The 25000-nt window shown below is 37.5% G+C and overlaps 1 protein-coding gene across 2 annotated transcripts in view; it reads right to left on the bottom strand.

Annotated features, from left to right (window-relative positions):
• LOC133548228 (NT-3 growth factor receptor-like) overlaps positions 1–25000 on the bottom strand; it is a 598415-nt gene that overhangs the window by 302708 nt on the left and 270707 nt on the right. For both annotated transcript variants that reach the window (XM_061893541.1, XM_061893542.1), the window contains exon 6: positions 3362–3516. In XM_061893541.1, the coding sequence (XP_061749525.1) occupies positions 3362–3516 (155 nt within the window). The remainder of the gene's footprint in view (positions 1–3361; positions 3517–25000) is intronic.

Genomic DNA, 25000 nt, shown 5'->3' with positions numbered 1-25000 from the left:
AAGTAACATCAATCAAGCCATCAAACAGTTATGGTAACTACCTGTCTGTCCTTTCACATAAATCCAACATAATGTAAACTTGTCATTCACGTACTGGCTTACTATAAACACCTGTTTGTCCATTCTTATGCAAAAAAAGATTATGTAAACACTTGCCGGTCTATACACTTACAAACACTGCCAAGTAACATCAATCAAACCATTCATAAACAGTTATGGTAAATACCTGCCTGTCCTTTCACATCAACTCTAACACAATGTAAAACACTTCATGTCCTTTCGCGTACTGGCATATTCCGTTTTTCCATTCACATACAACAAAGATTAGGTAAACACCAGCCGGTCTATTCACTTACAAACCCTCCAAAGTAACATCAATCAAGCCATCAAACAGTTATGGTAAATACCTGTCTGTCCTTTCACATAAGTCCAACACAATGTAAACATGTCATGTACATTCACTTACTGGCATACTTTAACCACATTTCTGTCCATTCACATACAAAAAAAAAGAATAGGTAAACACCTGCCGGTCTATTCACTTACAAACACTCCAAAGTAACATTAATCAAGCCATCAAACAGTTATGGTAAATACCTGTCTGTCCTTTCACATCCACTCCAACACAATGTAAACACGTCATGTCCTTCATGTACTGGCATACTGTAAATTCTTGTTTGTCCATTCACTTACAAAAAAAATGATTAGGTAAACACCTGCCGGTTTATTCATCAATCAAGTCATTCATAAACAGCTCTGGTAAATAGCTGTCTGTCTTTTCACATATACTCCAACACAATGTAAATACGTCATGTCAATTCACACACACAAAAGTAACATAGGTTAGTCTATTCACGCAAACACACACAGTGGCAACACCTGTTTGCCCATGTAGATCCATACAGACTCATGAGGCAAACACCTGCCAGTCCATTCGCTTACAAACACACAAAAGTAACATCGGTTAGTCCATTCGCATAAAGAGAGATGAGGTAAACATTTGTCAGTCCATATCCATACAGGCACACAGATGCAACACGTGTCTGTCATGTCACATACAGGCATTTTAGATTAACAGCTGTCTTAAAATTCAAATGGGGACACATAGGGCAAAAACCTGTCAGTACATTCACACACACAAATGTAACACCGGTTAGTCTATTCACGGAAACACACACAATGGCCACACATATTTGCCCATCTAAATACATAGAGACTCATGAGGCAAACCCTGCCAGTCCATTTGCTAAGAAACCCACACAAGTAACATCAGTCTGTCCATTCACATACAGAGAGATGAGGTAAACATTTGTCAGTCTATATCCATACAGGCACACGGATGCAACACATGTCTGTCATGTCACAAACAGACATTTTAGATCAACAGCTGTCTTAAAATTCAAATAGGGACACATTGGGCAAACACCTGTCAGTCCATTCACACACACAAAAGTAAGACCGGTTAGTCTATTCATGCAAACACACATAGAGACAACACCTGTTTGCCCATGTACATACATACAGACTCATGAGAAAAAAACCTGCCAGTCCATTCGCTTACAAACCCACACAAGTAACATCGGTTAGTCCATTCGCATAAAGAGAGATGAGGTAAACATTTGTCAGTCTATATCCATACAGGCACACGGATGCAACACGTGTCTGTCATGTCACATACAGACATTTTAGATCAACAGCTGTCTTAAAATTCAAATAGGGACACATAGGGCAAACACCTGTCAGTCCATTCACACACACAAAAGTAAGACCGGTTAGTCTATTAATGCAAACACACACAGAGACAACACCTGTTCGCAAATGTACATACATAGACTCATGAGGCAAACACCTGCCAGTCCATTCGCTCACAAACCCACACAGGTAACATTGGTCTGTCCATTCACATACAGAGAGATGAGATAAGCATTTGTCAGTCCATTCCCATACAGGCACACGGATGCAACACAAGTCTGTCATGTCACATACAGACATTTTAGATTGACAGCTGTCTTACAATTCAAGTAGGGACACATAGGTCTGTCCATTCACATACAGAGAGATGAGGTAAATATTTGTCAGTCCATTCACACACACAAAAGTAACACCGGTTAGTCTATTCATGTAAACACACACAATGGCAACACCTGCTTGCCCATGTACATCCATACAGGCTCATGAGGAAAACACCTGCCAGTCCATTCACTTACAAACACACACAATAACATCAGTTTGTCCATTCACATACAGAGAGATGAGGTAAACACTTGTCAGTCCATATCCATACAGGCACACAGATGCAACACATGTCTGTCATGTCACATACAGACATTTTAGATCAACAGCTGTCTTAAAATTCAAATAAGGACACGTAAGGCAAACACCTGTAAGTCCATTCACACACACAAAAGTAAGACCGGTTAGTCTATTCACGCAAACACACACAGAGACAACACCTGTTTGCCCATGTACATACATAGACTCATGAGGCAAACACCTGCCAGTCCATTCGCTTACAAACCCACACAGGAAACATCGATCTGTCCATTCACATACAGAGAGATGAGATAAGCATTTGTCAGTCCATTCCCATACAGGCACATGGATGCAACACAAGTCGGTCATGTCACATACAGACATTTTAGATTAACAGCTGTCTTAAAATTCAAGTAGGGACACATATGTCTGTCCATTCACATACAGAGAGATGAGGTAAATATCCTGTCAGTCCATTCACACACACACAAAAGTAACACCGGTTAGTCCATTCACGCAGACACACACAGTGGCAACACCTGCTTGCCCGTGTACATACACACAGACTCATGAGGCAAACAACTGCCAGTCCATTCGCTTACAAACAAACACAAGAAACATCGGTCCGTCCATTCACATACAGAGAGATTAGGTAAACATTTGTCAGTCCATTCCCACACACAAAAGTAACACCATTCACTCACACAGTGGCAACAACTGTTTGCCCATGTACATCCAAACCCACACAAGTAACATCGGTCTGTCCATTCGCTTAAAAACACACACAAGTAACATCGGTTTGTCCATTCACATACAGAGAGATGAGGTAAACATATGCAAGTCCTTAGGAATACAGACACACTATGGCAATATCAGTCAGTCCATTCACATATGGATCCAAACATCAATGTAAGTGTATATAGTGTAAACTTATGTATTGTATGTCCATTCACACACATTACTAAACTAACACTGCCTATCCCAGAGGTGTCCCACACATAATGGTGACGTCTGGCAGTCCATTCACATTCACACGCGACCTACCTTACGCCAGCGTCATCACCTGGCATGAACATTGTTTGTCCATTCGCATGCGGCCGTCACTCACCGCATTGCTGGATGTACATGTTGTGCAGCTTCATCTTGGAGGCCCCGTTCCTGCAGTACAGCTGCTGGGCATGAAGCCCCGCCTCCCCTCGCTGCTGCCACAGTTGGATCCAGCGCACGTCGCAGCCGCACTTGAACACCACGCCGTCCAGCCGCCTGCCAGAGAGACCGCCGCACACGTCAGTCCCACGCACGCTCCTTTTCCCGCCACGTGGCTTCACCGCCGAAGCGTGCGTTACAAAGTATACGCACCGGTTTTATCGCGGCATCAGCACGTTTTTATTTTATTTTTTTGCTGTGGATATTCCCGTCAAATGCCTCCTAAAAAGGATGTTATGGTGCAAGACGTCTCCCACGTGACAAGATCATTTATTCATAAAGTCGCTTTATTTATATTATTTATGTATTTCCTCCAGCGTTTTTTGATTTACAAGAAGTACTGCAAACAAAGATCATCTATATCACTCAAATGTTAAAGGCCTACTGAAATGAGATGTTCTTATTCAAACGGGGATAGCAGGTGTCATACTTCATCATTTCGCAATATTGCCATATTTTTGCGGAAAGGATTTAGTAGAGAACATCCACGATAAATTTCGCAGCTTTTGGTCGCTAATAAAAAAAAAAAGCCTGTACCGGAAGTAGCAGACGATGTGCGCGTGACGTCACGGGTTGTGGAGCTCCTCACATCTGAACATTGTTTACAATCATGGCCACCTGCAGCGAGAGCGATTCGGACCGAGAAAGCCACGATTTCCCGCGTTAATTTGAGCTAGGATGAAAGATTTGTGGATGAGGAAAATCAGAGTGAAGGACTAGAAGGGGAAAAAAAACATTTATATATATATATATACGAAGTTCCTGCAGTCCTGGGTTCAAATCCAGGCTTGGGATCTTTCTGTGTGGAGTTTGCATGTTCTCCCCGTGAATGCGTGGGTTCCCTCCGGGTACTCCGGCTTCCTCCCACCTCCAAAGACATGCACCTGGGGATAGGTTGATTGGCAACACTAAATAGTCCCTAGTGTGTGAATGTTGTCTGTCTATCTGTGTTGGCCCTGCGATGAGGTAGCGACTTGTCCAGGGTGTACCCCGCCTTCCGCCCGATTGTAGCTGAGATAGGCGCCAGCGCCCCCGCGACCCCAAAAGGGAACGGGCGGTAGAAAATGGATGGATGGATATATACATATATATATATATATATATATATATATATATATATATAGGCATTGTCTTGCTGAAATAAGCAGGGGCGTCCATGATAATGTTGCTTGAATGACAACATATGTTGTTCCAAAACCTGTATGGACCATTCAGCCTTAATGGTGCCTTCACAGATGTGTAAGTTACCCATGCATTGGGCACTCATGCACCCCCATACCATCACATATGCTGGCTTTTCAACTTTACGCTCAGATCAGTCCGGATGGTACTTTTGTTCTTTAGTCCGGAGGACACGACGTCCACAGTTTCCAAAAACAATTTGAAATGTGGACTCGTTAGACCACAGAACATTTTTCCACTCTGTATCAGTGCATCTTAGATGAGCTCGGGCCCAGCGAAGCCGGCGGCGTTTCTGGGTGTTGTTGATAAATGGCTTTCGCTTTGTATAGTAGAGTTTTAACTTGCAGTTACATACGTAGCGACGGACTGTAGTTACAGAGAGTGGTTTTCGGAAGTGTTCCTGAGCCCATGTGGTGATATCCTTTACACACTGATGTCGCTTTTTGATGCGGTACTGCCTGAGGGATCAAAAGTCCGTAATATCATGGCTTACGTGCAGTGATTTCTCCAGATTTTTCTCAACTTTTTGATGATTTTACGGACCGTAGATGGTAAAATCCCTAAATTCCTTGCAGTAGCTGGTTGAGAAATATTGTTCGAAAACTGATGGACATTTGCTCACACATTTGTTCACAAAGTGGTGACCCTCCGATTCCTTTTTACTTGTTTGTGAATGACTGAGCATTTCATGGAAGCTGCTTTTATAGCCAATCATGGCACCCACCTGTTACCAATTAGCCCGCACACCTGTGGGATGTTCCAAATAAGTGTTGGATGAGCATTTCTCAACTTTATCAGTCTTTTTTGCCACGTGTGCCAGCTTTTTTTGAACATGTTGCAGACATCAAGTTCCAAATGAGCTAGTATTTGCAAAAAAATAACAAAGATAAAGTATCTTGTCTTTGCAGTCTATTCAATTGAATATAAGTTGAAAAGGATTTGCAAATCATTGTACAAACCCCGTTTCCATATGAGTTGGGAAATTGTGTTAGATGTAAATATAAATCCTTTTCAACCCATATTAAGTTGAATATGCTACAAAGACAAGATATTTGATGTTCAAACTCATAAACTTTATTTTTTTTTTGTAAATAATAATAAACTTAGAATTTCATGGCTGCAACACGTGCCAAAGTAGTTGGGAAAGGGCATGTTCACCACTGTGTTACATCACTTACTTTTTCTTTTAACAACACCTTTGTGGGTTCTTCCGAGGATGTTGTAGTCGTAATGATTTGAGCAGTCCTTTGAGACATTTGTGATTTGGGGCTATATAAATAAACATTTATTGATTGATTGATTTCCACTTTGCATCAGTCCATCTTAGGTGGACTCGGGCCCAGCCAATGGGTTTGGCTTTGCATAGTAGAGTTTTAACTTGCACTTACAGATGTAGCGACCAACTGTAGTTACTGACAGTGGTTTTATGAAGTATTCCTGAGCCCATGTGGTGATATCCTTTACACAATGATGTCGGTTTTTGATGCAGTACCGCCTGAGGGATCAAAAGTCCGTAATATCATGGCTTACGTGCAGTGATTTCTCCAGATTCTCTCAACTTTTTGATGATTTTACGGACCGTAGATGGTAAAATCCCTAAATTCCTTGCAATAGCTGGTTGAGAAATGTTGTTCTAAAACTGTTCGACAATTTACTTACTAATTGGTGACCCTCGCCCCATCCTTGTTTGGGAATTACTTAGCATTTCATGGAAGCTGCTTTTATACCCAATCATGGCACCCACCTGTTCCCAATTAGCCTGCACACCTGTGGAATGTTCCACATAAGTGTTTGATGAGCATCCCTCGACTTTATCAGTATTTATTGCCACCTTTCCCAACTTCTTTGTCACGTGTTGCGGGCATCAAATTCTAAAGTTAATGATTATTTGCAAAAGTTTGAACATGAAATATGTTGTCTTTGTAGCATATTCAACTGAATATGGCTTGAAAAGGATTTGTATTCTGTTTATATTTACATCAAACACAATTTCCCGACTCATATGGAAACGGGGTTTGTGTTTAGTTTTTTATTTACCATTCACTCAAGGATCCAACTTGACTGGTTTCGGGGATGCCACGCTCAAAAAGGTTGTGCCTGACACAAAACAAACGTCCGATCAGCCTCTCGCTTGTTTTGAAAAAAAAAAAAAAAAAGCGTCTGCCTCCTCCAGACCGTTTCAGACATTTATTTATTTTTCTCCAAAGCAACTCCGAGCGTCGGCTTTCTTGCAGTTCCAACGTTGCGAGCTGCAGTGTTATGACAGGCCGCTCCTCGGAGGGCAATTACGGCGGTCGGCGCACCGGCGGCAATAATAATGACAAAGAGCCTTTCATAGATCGTCTGCGAGGAATTGATGCTTCTTCCCCCTCCTGCTTGTTTCCACGGGAATTACAAGGAAGATTCACTCAACGGAACTACCTGCCGCTTCCTCCGGTGAGGCTTCATGGACTGCATACTGACCAGATGAAAGCTGCGATACTTGTATGGGTCTGACCTTGAAAGTGTCCTTTTAGCCTCCGTGGCTCACAATGTGTGTCAAACAACATCCAGGGACTGAAGGAGGCTTGCCGTAAATATTCAACTGCATAACAGCAACTTTTATGACACTATTTGTACCGTATTTTAATACGACTTGACTTCACTACTGCTTTAATAATACTGCCATGTTTACTACGGCCATGCCCAAGATCCTCTATGTCAGGGGTGCCCACACTTTTTCTGCAGGCGAGCTACTTTTCAATGGACCAACTCGAGGGGGATCTACCTCATTTATATATATCATTTATATTTATTTATTTATGAAGAGACATTTTTGTAAACAAGTTAAATGTGTTTAATGATAATACAAGCATGTGTAACACATATAGATGTCTTTCTTTCACAAAGACAAGAATATAAGTTGGTGTATTACCTGATTCTGATGACTTGCATTGATTGGAATCAGACAGTAATGATGATAACGCCCACATTTTCAAATGGAGGAGAAAAAAAGTTGTCCTTTCTGTACAATACCACATGAAAGTGGTTGGTTTTTGGCATCTAATTCATCCAGCTTCCATACACTTTACAAGAAAAACATTGGCGGCAAATTCCGTAGCTTGCTTGATTGACATTCACGGCACCCGAGGGTCTTGTGAGATGACGCTGGCTGCTGCCAGTTCATTATTATGAAAAAATGACAGAGAGGAAGGCGAGAAACACTTTTTATTTCAACAGACTTTCGCGCCGTCCCTTCCGTCAAAACTCTAAAGGCCGACTGCACATTTCCTATCTTCACAATAAAAGCCCTGCTTCATGCTGCCTGCGCTAACAAAATAAGAGTCTCAGAAAGCTGGCGTGCACATCACTTGTGCACGCCAGTTTTCCGAGACTCTGTATTTAGTTAGCGCAGGCAGCATGAAGCAGGGCTTTTATTGTGAAGATAGGAAATGTGCAGTCGGCCTTTAGAGTTTTGACGGAAGGGACGGCGCGAGAGTCTGTTGAAATAAAAAGTGTTTCTGGCCTTCCTCTCGGTCATATTTTCATAATAATGATCTTGCAGCAGCCAGCGTCATCTCACAAGACCCTCCGGTACCGTGAATGTCATTTAAGTGGACGTCTTGGTGAAGATTGATGATCACTCATTTTTAGGTCTATTTTTTTTAAAAGCCTGGCTGGAGATGGACTGACACACCCCCCCGCGGTCGACTGGTGGCTCGCCATCGACGTAATGGGCACCCCTGGTCTATGTGATACGAAGACCTTCTACAAAACATGTGAGTCAGAGATCCTCTATATCAGGGTCAGCAACCTTTTTTGAAAGCAAGAGCTACTTCTTGGGTACTGATTAATGGGAAGGGCTACCAGTTTGATACACACTTAAATGAATTGCCAGAAATGGCCAATTTGCTCAATTTACCCTTAATAAATAAATCTATATACATAAAAAAAATGAGTATTTCTGTCTGTCATTCCGTCGTAGATTTTTTTCCCTTTTACGCAAGGTTTTTTGTAGGGAATAAATGATGAAAAAACACTTAATTGAACGGTTTAATAGAGGAGAAAACAGGAGAAAAATGAGAATGTAATTTTGAAACATAATTTATCTTCAATTTCGACTCTTTAAAAATCAAAATTCAACTGAGAAAAACTAGCTAATTTGAATCTTTTTGAAAAATGTAAAAAAAAGAATTAATGGAACATCATTAGCATTTTTTCCTGATTCAGATTAATTTTAGAATGTTGATGACATGTTTTAAATAGCTTAAAATCCAATCTGCATCTTGTTAGAATATATAACAAATTGGACCAAGCTATATTTCTAACAAAGACAAATCATTATTTCTTTTAGATTTTCCAGAATAAAATTTTTAAAATAAATTCAAAAGACTTTGAAATAAGATTTAAATTTAATTCTACAGATTTTCCAGATTTGCCAGAATATTTTTTGGGGAATTGTAATCATAATAAGTTTGAAGAAATATTTCACAAATTTTCTTCGTCGAAAAAACAGAAGCTAAAACGAAGAATCAAGTAAAAATGTATTCATTATTCTTTACAATAAAAAAATTAATTCACTTAAACATTGATTTAAATTGTCAGGAAAGAAGAGGAAGGAATTTAAAAGGTAAAAAAGGTATATGTGTTTAAAAATCCTAAAAACATTTTTAAGGTTGCATTTTTTCTCTAAAATTGTCTTTCTGAAAGTTCTAAGAAGCAAAGTAAAAAAATAAATGAATTTATTTAAACAAGTGAAGACCAAGTCTTTAAAATATTTTCTTGGATTTTCAAATTCTATTTGAGTTTTGTCTCTCTTAGAATTAAAAATGTCGAGCAAAGCGAGACCAGCTTGTTAGTAAATGAATAAAATGTAAAAAATAGAGGCAGCTCACTGGTAAGTGCTGCTATTTGAGCTATTTTTAGAACAGGCCAGCGGGCGACTCATCTGGTCCTTACGGGCGACCTGGTGCCCACGGGCCCCCTGTTGGTGACCCCTGGTCTATATGATAAGACCACACTGCAGTTGTTAGAGTCTGCTGCAAAAACACTAGTCAAAGATCCTTTAAATGATGATTAACAATATGAAAGCAGCATGCTGCCTTTTTAAGAAACTATGCACAACTGCTTTGTCAAAGATCCTATATTTGAGAAGAGCGCACACACTACTTCCTTAAGAAACGATGCACGACTGTAAGTCAAAGATCCTCTATTTCACAGGAGCACGCTACTTTTTTAAGAAACGATGCACAACTGTTAGTCAAAGATCCTCTATTTAAATGGAGCACGCTACTTTTATAAGAAATGATGCACGACTGTTAGTCAAAGATCCTCTATTTCACTGGAGGACGCTACTTTTTTAAGAAACGATGCACAACTGTTAGTCAAAGATCCTCTATTTAAATGGAGCACGCTACTTTTATAAGAAATGATGCACGACTGTTAGTCAAAGATCTTCTATTTGACAGGAGCACACTACTTTTTTTAAAAACTATGCACAACTGCGAGTCAAAGATCCTCTTTTTGACTGGAGCACACTACTTTTTAAGAAACTGTGCACAACTGTTAATCAAAGATCTTCTATTTGACAGGAGCTCACTAGTTTTTGAAGAAACTATGCAAAACTGCTCGTCGAAGATCCTCTATTTGACAGGAGCACACTTCTTTTTTTAAAAACTATGTACAACTGGGAGTCAAAGATCCTCTATTTGACAGGAGCACACTAGTTTTTAGTCAAAGATTTTCCATTTGACAGGAGCACACTACTTTTTTAAGAAACTATGCACAACTACGAGTCAAAGATCCTCTATTTGACTGGAGCACACTACTTTTTTAGGAAACTATACACAACTGCTAGTCAAATATCCGTTATTTAAAAGGAGCACGCTACTTTTATAAGAAATGATGCACGACTGTTAGTCAAAGATCTTCTATTTGACAGGAGCATACAAGTTTTTGAAGAAACTATGCAAAACTGCTCGTCAAAGATCCTCAATTTGACTGGAGCACACTACTTTTTTAAGAAACTATGCACAACTGCTAGTCAAAGATCCTCTTTTTGACTGGAGCACACTACTTTTGTAAGAAACTATGCACAGCTGCTAGTCAAAGATCTTCTATTTGACAGGAGCACACTAGTTTTTGAAGAAACTATGCAAAACTGCTAGTCGAAGATCCTCTTTTGACAGGAGCACACAACTTTTTTAAGAAGCTATGCACGACTACGAGTCAAAGATCCTCCATTTAACAAGATACACTGCTTTTTGTAAGAAACTACGCTAAACTGCTAGTTAAAGATCCTCTATTTGACAGGAAGTCACTGCTTTTTAAAAGAAATATGTACAGAAATCTGCTAGTCGAAGATCCTCTGTGTGACAGTGGCACCCTGCTTTTTAAAAATCCACAAAAAAATGCGATTGACTACCAAACTGCTAGTCAAAGATCCTCTAAGTGACAAAGAATAATCTGCTGTTTTAGAGGATTGACTGCCAAACTGCTAGTCAAAGATCCTCTTTGTGACAAAGAATAATCTGCTGTTTTAGAGGATTGACTGCCAAACTGCTAGTCAAAGATCCTCTATGTGACAAGGGACAATTTTCTGTTTTAGAGAAATGACTACCAAACTGCTAGTCAAAGATCCACAAAAAAATGCGATTGACTACCAAACTGCTAGTCAAAGATCCTCTATGTGACAAAGAACAATCTGCTGTTTTAGATGATTGACTGCCAAACAGCTAGTCAAAGATCCTCTATGTGAAAAGGAATAATCTGCTGTTTTAGAGGATTGACTGCCAAAACGGCTAGTCAAAGATCCTCTATGTGACAAAGAATAATCTGCTGTTTTAGAGGATTGACTGCCAAACTGCTAGTCAAAGATCCTCTATGTGACAAGGAACAATCTGCTGTTTTAGAGAATTGACTGCCAAACTGCTAGTCAAAGAACCTCTATGTGACAAGGAATAATCTGCTGTTTTAGCGGATTGACTGCCAAACTGCTAGTCAAAGATCCTCTATGTGACAAGGAACAATCTGCTGTTTTAGAGGATTGACTGCCAAACTGCTAGTCAAAGATCCTCTATGTGACAAGGAACAAGTTTCTGTTTTAGAGAAATGACTGTCAAACTACTAGTCAAAGATCCACAAAAAAATATGATTGACTACCAAACTGCTAGTCAAAGATCCTCTATGTGACAAGGAATAATCTGCTGTTTTAGAGGATTGACTGCCAAACTGCGAGTCAAAGATCCTCTATGTGACAAGGGACAATCTGCTGTTTTAGAGGATTGACTGCCAAACTGCTAGTCAAAGATCCTCTATGTGACAAGGGACAATTTTCTGTTTTAGAGAAATGACTACCAAACTGCTAGTCAAAGATCCACAAAAAAATGCGATTGACTACCAAACTGCTAGTCAAAGATCCTCTATGTGACAAAGAACAATCTGCTGTTTTAGAGGATTGACTGCCAAAACGGCTAGTCAAAGATCCTCTATGTGACAAAGAATAATCTGCTGTTTTAGAGGATTGACTGCCAAACTGCTAGTCAAAGATACTCTATGTGACAAGGAACAATCTGCTGTTTTAGAGAATTGACTGCCAAACTGCTAGTCAAAGATCCTCTATGTGACAAGGAACAATCTGCTGTTTTAGAGGATTGACTGCCAAACTGCTAGTCAATGATCCTCTATGTGACAAGGAACAAGTTTCTGTTTTAGAGAAATGACTGTCAAACTACTAGTCAAAGATCCACAAAAAATATGATTGACTACCAAACTGCTAGTCAAAGATCCTCTATGTGACAAGAAACAGTCTACTGTTTTAGAGGATTGACTGCCAAACTGCTAGTCAAAGATCCTCTATGTGACAAGGAACAAGTTTCTGTTTTAGAGAAATGACTGTCAAACTACTAGTCAAAGATCCACAAAAAAATATGATTGACTACCAAACTGCTAGTCAAAGATCCTCTATGTGACAAAGAACAATCTGCTGTTTTAGAGGGTTGACTGCCAAGCTGCTAGTCAAAGATCCTCTATGTGACAAGGAATAATATGCTGTTTTAGAGGATTGACTGCCAAACTGCGAGTCAAAGATCCTCTATGTGACAAAGAACAATCTGCCTTTTTAGAGGATTGACTGCGAAACTGCTAGTCAAAGATCCTCTATGTGACAAGGAATAATCTGCTGTTTTAGAGGATTGACTGCCAAACTGCTAGTCAAAGATCCTCTATGTGACAAGGAACAATCTTCTGTTTTAGAGAATTGACTGCCAAACTGCTAGTCAAAGATCCTCTATGTGACAAAGAACAATCTGCTGTCTTAAAGGATTGACTGCCAAACTGCGAGTCAAAGATCCTCTATGTGACAAGGAACAATCTTCTGTTTTAGAGAATTGACTGCCAAACTGCTAGTCAAAGATCCTCTATGTGACAAGGAACAATCTGCTGTTTTAGAGGAATGACTGCCAAACTGCTAGTCAAAGATCCTCTATGTGACAAGGAACAATCTTCTGTTTTAGAGAATTGACTGCCAAACTGCTAGTCAAAGATCCTCTATGTGACAATGAACAATCTGCTGTTTTAGAGGAATGACTGCCAAACTGCTAGTCAAAGATCCTCTATGTGACAAGGAACAATCTTCTGTTTTAGAGAATTGACTGCCAAACTGCTAGTCAAAGATCCTCTATGTGACAATGAACAATCTGCTGTTTTAGAGGAATGACTGCCAAACTGCTAGTCAAAGATCCTCTATGTGACAAGGAACAATCTTCTGTTTTAGAGAATTGACTGCCAAACTGCTAGTCAAAGATCCTCTATGTGACAATGAACAATCTGCTGTTTTAGAGGAATGACTGCCAAACTGCTAGTCAAAGATCCTCTATGTGACAAAGAACAATCTGCTGTTTTAGAGAATTGACTGCCAAACTGCTAGTCAAAGATCCTCTATGTGACAAGGAACAATCTGCTGTTTTAGATGATTGACTGCCAAACTGCCAGTCAAAGATCCTCTCCTGGGTCACAAGGTCAAAGGTGATGGCGTCCATCATTAGGCAGTCAGGTGTGTTTCAGCCTTTCTCTGTGAATACATTTCAGTGTCTCGCCTCACCTATTCAGCTCCAATCTCGGGCTCTGTGATTGGCCAATTTGGTGGGAATGAATGTTGGCCTCAACGTCCTTGGCGGTGAACACATGAATAATTGATGTTGGCGTACAGCCTTGCAGGTAGATGCTTTTTCTTCTCATTGTTATTCTTTTTCTTTTCTTTTCTTTTCTTTTCTTTTCTTTTCTCGAAATATTGCGACAAAAGTTTTGAGGTACATTTTGTTCCAATAAAATTGTGTGATTTTTATGAATTTTCTATAATTTTATTTTCACTTATTCCTTTGTAACGTTGACTTCAATGACTTCAAAGGATTTCCACAAAAAAACAGAACAGAAAATTATGTTTTAGTCCTTTTATACCAACATTTTTAAAAATAGAATACATATATAATGTTGGTTAATTAGCGCGATCTAACACCTCATATTCCTGAAATGAATTAATATATATTAAATAATATGATAGTAATGTATTTTTTAATTTTTTACGGAGAATTATGTTTTACTCACTTTATACCACACTGCCACAGATTGGTCAACATTTTCTTAAATGAAATAAATAAATAATATTGATTAATTAGCCCAAACTAACACCCCAAATTCCTAAAAATAATTAATATATATTATGCATTATGATTGTAAAATATTAAAACATTTTAACGGAAAATGATGTTTTACTCCTTTTATACCACACTGACACAGATTGGTCAACATTTTCTAAAATTAAATATATAAATGTTGATAAATTAGCGTGATCTAACCCCCCAAATTCCTGAAAATAATTAATATATATTATCCATTACGATGGTAATATATTTGTATTTTTTTAACAAAAAAATTATGTTTTACCCCTTTTATACCACACTGACACAGATTGGCCAACATTTTCTTAAATGAAATAAATAAAAAATGTTGATTACTTAACACATTCTAACACCCCAAATTCCTAAAAAGGAATTAATATATATTATACATTATGATAGTAATTTATTTTACATTTTTAATTGAAAATTTATGTTTTACTCCTTTTATACCACACTGACACAGATTGTCCAACATTTTCTTTAAATTAAATAAATAATTAAATTATGTTGATCAATTAGCGCGATCTAACAGCCCAAATTCCTGAAAGGAATTGATACATATTATACATTATTATAGTAATATATTTAAACATTTTATCGGAAAATTATGTTTTACTCCTTTTATACCACACTGACACAGATTGTCCAACATTTTCTTTAAATGAAATAAATAAGTAAATAATGTTGATTAATTAGCGCGATCCAACACCCCAAATTCCTGAAAGGAATTAATATATATTATACATTATGATAGTAATTTATTTTTCGTTTTTATCGGAAAATTATGTTTTACTCATTTTATACGACACTGACACAGATTGGCCAACATTTTGTTAAATGAAATATATAAATAATGCTGGTTAATTAGCGCGATCTAACACCTCTAATTCCTGAAATGAATTAATATATATTAAATATTATGATAGTAATGTATTTTTTAAGTTTTAACCGAAAATTATGTTTTACTCCTTTTATACCACACTGACACAGATTGGCCAACATTTTGTTAAATGAAATAAATAAATAATGCTGGTTAATTAGCGCGATCTAACACCTCTAATTCCTGAAATGAATTAATATATATTAAATATTATGATAGTAATATATTTTTTAAGTTTTAACCGAAAATTATGTTTTACTCCTTTTATACCACACTGACACAGATTGGCCAACATTTTCTTAAATTAAATATATAAATAATGTTGATAAATTAGCGTGATCTAACACCCCAAATTCCTGATAATAATTAATATATATTACCCTACGCTGCTGATCCGCTCGAGATGGTTTCCTGTGGACGGGACTCTCGCTGCTGTCTTGGAGCCACTGTGGATTGAACTTTCGCAGTATCATGTTGGACCCGCTCGACATCCATTGCTTTCGGTCCCCTAGAGGGGGGGGGTTGCCCACATCTGAGGTCCTCTCCAAGGTTTCTCATAGTCAGCATTGTCACTGGCGTCCCACTGGATGTGAATTCTCCCTGCCCACTGGGTGTGAGTTTTCCTTGCCCTTTTGTGGGTTCTTCCGAGGATGTTGTAGTCGTAATGATTTGTGCAGTCCTTTGAGACATTTGTGATTTGGGGCTATATAAATAAACATTGATTGATTGATTGATACCCATTACGATAGTAATATATTTAAATTTTTTAAAAAATATATATGTTTTACCCCTTTTATACCACACTGACACAGATTGGCCAAAATGTTCTTAAATGAAATGAATAAATAAATAAATAATGTTGATTAATTAACACAATCTAACACCCCAAATTCCTAAAAGGAATTAATATATATTATACATTATGATAGTAATTTATTTTAAATTTTTAACGGAAAATGTATGTTTTACTCCTTTTATACCACACTGACACAGATTGGCCAACATTTTCTTTAAATGGAAAAAATAAGTAAATAATGTTGATCAATTAGCGCAATCCAACACCCCAAATTCCTGAAAGGTATTAATATATATTATACATTATGATAGTAATATATTTTAAATTTTGTATTGGAAAATTATGTTTTACTCATTTTATACAACACTGACACAGATTGGCCAACATTTTGTTAAATGAAATAAATAAATAATGCTGGTTAATTAGCGCGATCTAACACCTCTAATTCCTGAAATGAATTAATATATATTATATATTGTGATAGTAATGTATTTTTTAATTATTAACGGAAAATTATGCTTTACTCACTTTATACCACACTGACACAGATTGGCCAACATTTTCTTAAATGAAATAAAGAAATTATATTGATTAATTAGCCCGATCTAACACCCCAAATTCCTAAAAATAATTAATATATATTATGCATTATGATTGTAATATATTACACATTTTTAATGGAAAATGATGTTTTACTCCTTTTATACCACACTGACACAGATTGGTCAACATTTTCTTGAATTAAATATATAAATAATCTTGATAAATTAGCGTGATCTAACCCCCCAAATTCCTGAAAATAATTAATATATATTATACATTACAATAGTAATATATTTGTATTTTTTAACAAAAAATTATGTTTTACCCCTTTTATACCACACTGCCACAGATTGTCCAACATTTTCTTTAAATGAAATAAATAAGTAAATAATGTTGATTAATTAGCACGATCTAACACCCCAAATTCCTGAAATGGAAATAATATATATTACACATTATGATAGTAATATATTTTACATTTTTAACGGAAAAATATGTTTTACTCATTTTATACGACACTGACACAGATTGGCCAACATTTTGTTAAATTAAATAAATAAATAATATTGATTAATTAGCGCGACCTAATACCCCAAATTCCTAAAAATAATTAATATATTTTATGCATTATGATTGTAATATATTACACATTTTTAACGGAAAATTATGTTTTACTCCTCTTATACCACACTGACACAGATTGGCCAACATTTTCTTAAATGAAATAAATAAATAATATTGATTAATTAGCGCGAACTAACACCCCAAATTCCTAAAAATAATTAATGTATATTATGCATTATGATTGTAACATATTACAAATTTTTAACAGAAAATTATGTTTTACCCCTTTTATACCACACTGACACAGATTGTTCAACATTTTCTTAAATTAAATACATAAATAATGTTGATTAATCAACACAATCTAACACCCCAAATTCCTAAAGGAATGAATAAATATTATACATTATGATAGTAATTTATTTTAAATTTTTAACGGAAAATTTATGTTTTACTCCTTTTACACCACACTGACACAGATTGTCCAACATTTTCTTTAAATAAAATAAATAAGTAAATAATGTTGATTCCTTAGCACGATCTAACACCCCAAATTCCTGAAATGGAAATAATATATATTATACATTATGATAGTAATATATTTAAATTTTTTATTCGAAAAGTATGTTTTACTCATTTTATACGACACTGACAGAGATTGGCCGACATTTTGTTAAATGAAATAAATAAATAATGTTGGTTAATTAGTGCGATCTAACATTCACAAATTCCTGAAAGGAATTAGTATACATCATGCATTATGATAGTAATATATTTTAATTTTCAAAAAGAAAATTATGCTTTACTTCTTTTATATACCACACTTACACGGAGTGGCCAACATTTTCTTAAATTGAGATAGGCTCCAGCACACCCCGCGACCCCAAAAAAAGGACAAGCGGTAGTAAATGGATAGATGAATCCAACTAAATATATAATGGATGGATGGATGGATGGTAGGATGGATGATTATTTATCGTGATCTAACACCCCAAATTCCTGAAAGAAATTAATATATATTATACATTATGATAGTAATATATATTTTTTATTTTTAACCGGAAATTATGTTTTACTCCTTTTATACCACACTGACACAGACTGGCCTACATTTTGTTGAATGAAATAAATAAATAAATAATGAAAGGGATGAGCAGTGGAAAATAGATTGATGTATGGATGGGTGATTAATTAGCGTGATCCAACACAGGTGTGTAAATATACATATATACATATATATATATATATATACATAAATATACATATATATACATATATATATATACATACATATATGTCTTGATTGGATTATCCGGAGAATAGTGCTCGATACCGTGGTAGAGCGCAATATGTAGGTGTGGGAAAAAAAATCACAAGACTACTTCATCTCTACAGATCTGTTTCATGAGGGGTTCCCTCAATCATCAGGAGATACATACATATATATATATATATATATACATACATACATATATATATATACATACATACATATATATATACATACATACATATATATATATATATATACATACATACATATATATATATACATACATACATATACATATATATATATACATATATATATATATATATATACATATATATATATACATATATATATATACACATATATATATACATATATATATATACACATATATATATACATATATATATATATATATATATATATATACATATATATACATATACATATATATACATACCAGGGTTTCCCACACATTCAATTATTTGTGGCGGCCCGCCACGAAAGAATTACGGCCGCCACAAATTAAAAAAAATAAAATAAAAATACATATATATATTTTTTCTTTCGGCTTTTGACTTGCTCAACCGCTCATAAAAGTAATGGGACTCTGTCTGTGAATGGAGCTTGTAGTTTTATTATATAAATATGTATATAAATACGTACATAAAGTGTTGTAATTAAAGTCCAACAGTATATATTACATATATATAATATGATATTATATATGTACAAATATGTATGTATTTATATAATATAGTTTATATATATATATATATATATATATATATATATATATATATTTATATATATATAGTACAATTCATTAGTTTCTTGCAAAATGTAATTTTTGTACTTACATGACAGATTGTTCAGTAGTTTGTTTTCCTTTTACTGTTGGCAATCTTATGTTTTCAATTTACCAGATAGCGAGTTCAACCACGAGGGATGGAAGCTCAGCAGAGCGGGGCAAACACCGACCCCCGCCCCCTTTCATGCTCTAATCATGCATAAACACTAATAGGAACCAGCACCCTCGAACATTACCCACAGTCCCTCAGGACCAGGCTGATCAGGGCTAAACAAATAGCAGATAATTAGCTCAAATTATGCGGTAAATAACGAAACGTAACCAGGGGCTGTGCTCCCCAGATGGCACTAGAGGCGCCACTTCACCCACGTCCTCGATGACAGCAGCGCCGCGTACATACGTCACCCGACCTGGCGTATTTATGCCACGCCGTTGTAATTTTATGCCTTGTTATATGCCTCTCATTTATACGTTCCGCACTTCCAGATGTTGATGAATATTCATGAGCCACACCGTTGTCTCCATGTTTAAAAATGGCAACCGTCCTCAAGCAGACCTCGCCAAACAAAGCCCTCGCTGACTGACACAAACAGATGTTGTTGAGGCGTTTCGCACGCACTTCCTGTACATGTGGCGGTTGTCTCTTGAAGGTTGGTAAATCACATAAACACACTCCAATGTGCAACTCTGCTGGGAATTGTGTGTGGACGATACGCGTTACTGGAACTGAAATGCTTGGTATGTCCATGGTGAGTGGAGTGTGTGGATGGTTCTAACTGGTTGACAAATGTGGGATATGAAGAGTCTTGTATATGTCCATGGTGAGTGGAGTGTGTGGATGGTTCTAACTGGTTGAGAAATGTGGGATCTGAAGAGTCTAGTATATGTCCATGGTGAGTGGAGTGTGTGGATGGTTCTAACTGGTTGAGAAATGTGGGATATGAAGAGTCTTGTATATGTCCATGGTGAGTGGAGTGTGTGGATGGTTCTAACTGGTTGAGAAATGTGGGATATGAAGAGTCTAGTATATGTCCATGGTGAGTGGAGTGTGTGGATGGTTCTAATTGGTTGAGAAATGTGGGATATGAAGAGTCTTGTATATTTCCAATTCATTGTCAATGGGGAGAACATTCCAGGAAATTCTGCGAAAACTGGGAATTTTTGGAAAGGAAAAAACATGTTTTGCGTTCGATATATCGGAAGAGTGTGTGTGGATGGTTGAAAGGTCGGAATCATGTTTAAAAATGGCACACCATTTGGAGAATTTAAGGCATTGTCGAACAATGAATTTGAATGGGAATTTCCTGTAAATTTCGATAAAACTGGGACTCTTTGAAAGTGTTGATACAAGCCCAATTGTCCTAGATGATATGAATGGGTTGGTGTCGGGGTTTTTATTTAGAATCGGGCGAAAAATGTTGACATAGTAAGAGTTTGTATTGAGAATTGGGTATTTCGGATTTATAGGAAAACCGGGAATTTGTATGAAAAAAATAGGTGCATTTGTTGTACCATTTAAGAGGAATGTTTTGAAGGTGGAATGGTCAAAAAGGGTTAAAAAATGTGAACTGTTAAAAAATAAGGCTGTGGAAAACTGGGAATTCCTGGAATTTTTTTTCAAATTGATAAATGATAGTTTGGTTCTCCAAGGTGAGGCGAGTGTGTGGATTTTGAATCAGTTTAAATCAGTTGAGAAATGTGGGATATGAAGAGTTTTGTATATTGCCTATTCATTTTCAATGGGCGAAAATCCGGGTTTTTACGGGTAATCATGGAATTTTCAGAACCGGAAAACATGCTGGCTTGTATATGTCCAGGGTGAGTGGAGTGTGTGGATGGTGGAACAGTTCAAATTGGATAAGAAATGTGGGATATGCAGTCAAATGAATATTTCCAATTAATTGTCAATGGGGAGAAAATCCTGGGAAATTTCGCGAAAAACGGGAATTTTTAGAAAGGAAAAACATGTTTTGCGTTTGATTTATCGGAAGAGTGTGTGTGGATGGTTGAAAGGTCGGAATCGGGTTTAAAAATGACGCACCTTTTTGAGAATTTAAGGCATTGTCGAACTATGAAAATGTCCGTTCATTTGAATGGGAATTTCCTGGAAATTTCGGTAAAACTGGGACTCTTTGAAAGTATTGAAACAAGCACAATTGTCCTAGATGATATGAATGGGTTGGTATCGGGTTTTTTTTTTAGAATCGGTTGAAAAATGTTGACATAGTAAGAGTTTGTATTGAGAATTGGGTATTTCGGATTAATGGGAAAACCGGGAATTTGTCCCAAAAAAATAGGTGTATTTGTTGTACCAGTTAAGAGGAATGTTTTGAAGGTGGAATGGTCAAAAAGGGTTGAAAAATGTAGACTGTTAAAAAATTTCCAGGAAGAGGTAAAAATTAGGCTGTGGAAAACTGGGAATTCCTGGAATTTTTTTCAAATTGATAAATGGTAGTTTGGTTCTCCAAGGTGAGGCGAGTGTGTGGGTGTTGGAACGGTTCAAATCAGTTGAAAAATGTGGGATATTGCACATTCAATTTCAATGGTGGAAATTCCGGGTAATACCAGGTAATCAGGGAATTTTCAGAACCGGGTAACATGAGGACTTGTATATGTCCAGGGTGAGTGGAGTGTGTGGATGGTGGAACAGTTCAAATTGGATAAGAAATGTGGGATATGCAATCAAATGAATATTTCCAATTAATTGTCAATGGGGAGAAAATCCTGGGAAATTTCGCGAAAAACTGGAATTTTTAGAAAGGAAAAACATGTTTTGCGTTTGATTTATCGGAAGAGTGTGTGTGGATGGTTGAAAGGTCGGAATCGGGTTTAAAAATGACGCACCATTTTGAGAATTTAAGGCATTGTCGAACTATGAATACATCCGTTCATTTGAATGGGAATTTCCTGGAAATTTCGGTAAAACTGGGACTCTTTGAAAGTGTTGATACAAGCCCAATTGTCCTAGATGACATGAATGGGTTGGTGTCGGGATATTTTAGAATCGGTTGAAAAATGTTGACATAGTAAGAGTTTGTATTGAGAATTGGGTATTTCGGCTTAATGGGAAAACCGGGAATTTGTACGAAAAAAATGTGTATTTGTTGTACCAGTTAGATAAGAAATGTGGGATATGCAGTCAATTGTATAATTCCAAATCATTGTCAATGGGGAGAAATTGTGCAAAAACTGGGAATTTTTGGAAAGAAAAAACATGTCTTGCTTTCGATTTATCGGAAGAGTGTGTGTGGATGGTTGAAAGGTTGGAATCGGGTTTAAAAATGACGCACCATTTTGAGAATTTAAGGCATTGTCGAACAATAAAAACTTCCATTCATTTGAATGGGAATTTCCTGGAAATTTTGGGAAAACTGGGACTGTTTGAAAGTATTGAAACAAGCACAATTGTCCTTGATGATATGAATGGGTTGGTATCGGGTTTTTTTTTTTAGAATCGGTTGAAAAATGTTGACGCAGTAAGAGTTTGTGTTGTGAATTGGGTATTTCGTTTTAATGGGAAAACCGGGAATTTGTAAGAAAAAAATATGTGTATTTGTTGTACCAGTTAGATAAGAAATGTGGGATATGCAGTCAATTGTATATTTCCAAATCATTGTCAATGGGGAGAAATTGTGGGAAATTCTGCAAAAACTGGGAATTTTTGGAAAGGGAAAACATGTTTTGCGTTCGATATATCGGAAGAGTGTGTGTGGATGGTTGAAAGGTCGGAATCGGGTTTAAAAATGACGCACCATTTTGAGAATTAAAGGCTTTGTAGAACTATGAATACGTCCGTTCATTTGAATGTGAATTTCCTGGAAATTTCGGGAAAACTGGGAATCTTTGAAAGTATTGAAACAAGCACAATTGTCCTAGATCAGGGGTCGGCAACCTTTACCACTCAAAGAGCCATTTTGACCTGTTTCACAAAAAAGTAAACTATGGGAGCCACAAGACTCTTTTGAAATTTAATATGAAATAACACAGCGTACAAAGTTTTTTTTTGCTTTGTGCTATGTACTAACCAGGGCTCTCAGACACGCGGTCCGCACTTTAATATGAAAATGTAATATTTGAGTTTTATTTGAATGCAACTTGACAACATCACATTTGCCAACCATCTCAATTTTTCCGGGAGACTACCGAGTTTCAAAGCAACCATTCTCCCGACTGTCTGCTGGTTTTCACTCAAACAACAATAATAAGGGCGTGCTATGATGACAGTGTGTTTAGCGCCCTCTACGACGGTAACAAACAGCTTACCTGCCCATTTACATCTTGTATGAGGCTTCTGCAGACACACATAAGCGACTGCAAGGCATACTTATTCAACAGCCATACAGGTTACACTGAGGGTTGTGATATAAACAACTTCGGCACTCTTACTAATATGCACCACACTGTGACCCCACACCAAACAAGAATGGCAAACACATGTTGGGAGAACATCCGCACTGTAACACAACATAAACACAACAAAACAAATACCCAGAGTCCCATGTATCCCGAACTATTCCGGGCTACATCATACACACCCACTACCACAAAGCCACACCCCCCAACCCCACCCACCTCAACCAACGCACGGAAGGGGGAGGGGTGTATGGGATTCTGGGTATTTGTTCTGTTGTGTTTATGTTGTGTTACAGTGCGGATGTTCTCCCGAAATGTGTTTGTCATCCTTGTTTGGTGTGGCGCATATTAGTAAGAGTCCTAAAGTTGTTTATATCACAACCCTCAGTGTAACCTGTATGGCTGTTGAGCAAGTATGCCTTGCAATCGCTTGCGCGTTAAGTCAGCAGCCGCACTCGAAATGTGGCCGGCCGGCACTCAGATAACATAGTATTAAAGCGGACGTGACGACATGGTCGAGAGGACGTTTAAGGCATTGCCATCACGGCAATATTGTTGGCCGGGTGAAAATCTGAGAATGTTATCCTGGGGAGATTTCTGGGAGAGGTACTGAAATCCGGAAAACCTCCAGGAAAAATGGAAGGGGTCGGCAAATATGCAGCTGAGCCACATCAGAGTGATCCAAGAGGTCCATGCGGCTCTGGAGCCGCGGGTTGGCGACCCCTGATCTACAGGGATACAAATCAATCAATCAATTAATCAATCAATGATTATTTATTTAGCCCTGAATCACAAATGTCTCAAAGGGCTGCACAAACCACAACATCATCCTCGGTAGAGCCCACATAAGGGCAAGGAAAACTCACACCCAGTGGGTGGTCGGTGACAATGATGACTATGAAAAACCTTGGAGAGGACCTCAGATGTGGGCAACCCCCCCCCTCTAGGGAACTGAAAGCAATGGATGTCGAGCGGGTCTAACATGATACTGTGAAAGTTCAATCCATAGTGGATCCAACACAACCGTGAGAGTCCAGTACAAAGTGGATCCAACACAGCAGAGAGGGTCCCATCCAAAGTGGAGTCAGCAGGAAACCATCCCAAGCGGAGGCTTGCTATTGCAACATCCAGTAGATGTTCACTCAAAAATTTCAGGTTAATTTATATACCCAGCAAACTCATCCCGCGGGCCGGATAAAACCTGTTCGCGGGCCGTAGGTTTGACACCCCTGGCCTATAAGCTTTATTGGCGCTCTGTACTTCTCCCTACGTCCGTGTACCACTCCGTACAGCGGCGTTTTAAAAAGTCATACATCTCTAATTGGTACCGTTAAGTACCGGTATCATACTTGCCAACCCTTCCGGATTTTCGGGGAGACTCCCGAAATTCAGCACCTGTCCGAAAACTTCCCGGAAGAAATTTTCTCCCGAAATTCAGTGGAGCCAGAGGCCACGCCCCCTCCAGCTCCATGTGGATGTGAGT

Source organism: Nerophis ophidion, linkage group LG02 (assembly GCF_033978795.1).
Source record: "Nerophis ophidion isolate RoL-2023_Sa linkage group LG02, RoL_Noph_v1.0, whole genome shotgun sequence".
NCBI lineage: Eukaryota > Metazoa > Chordata > Actinopteri > Syngnathiformes > Syngnathidae > Nerophis > Nerophis ophidion.
This window is presented reverse-complemented; position numbering and strand designations above follow the sequence as displayed.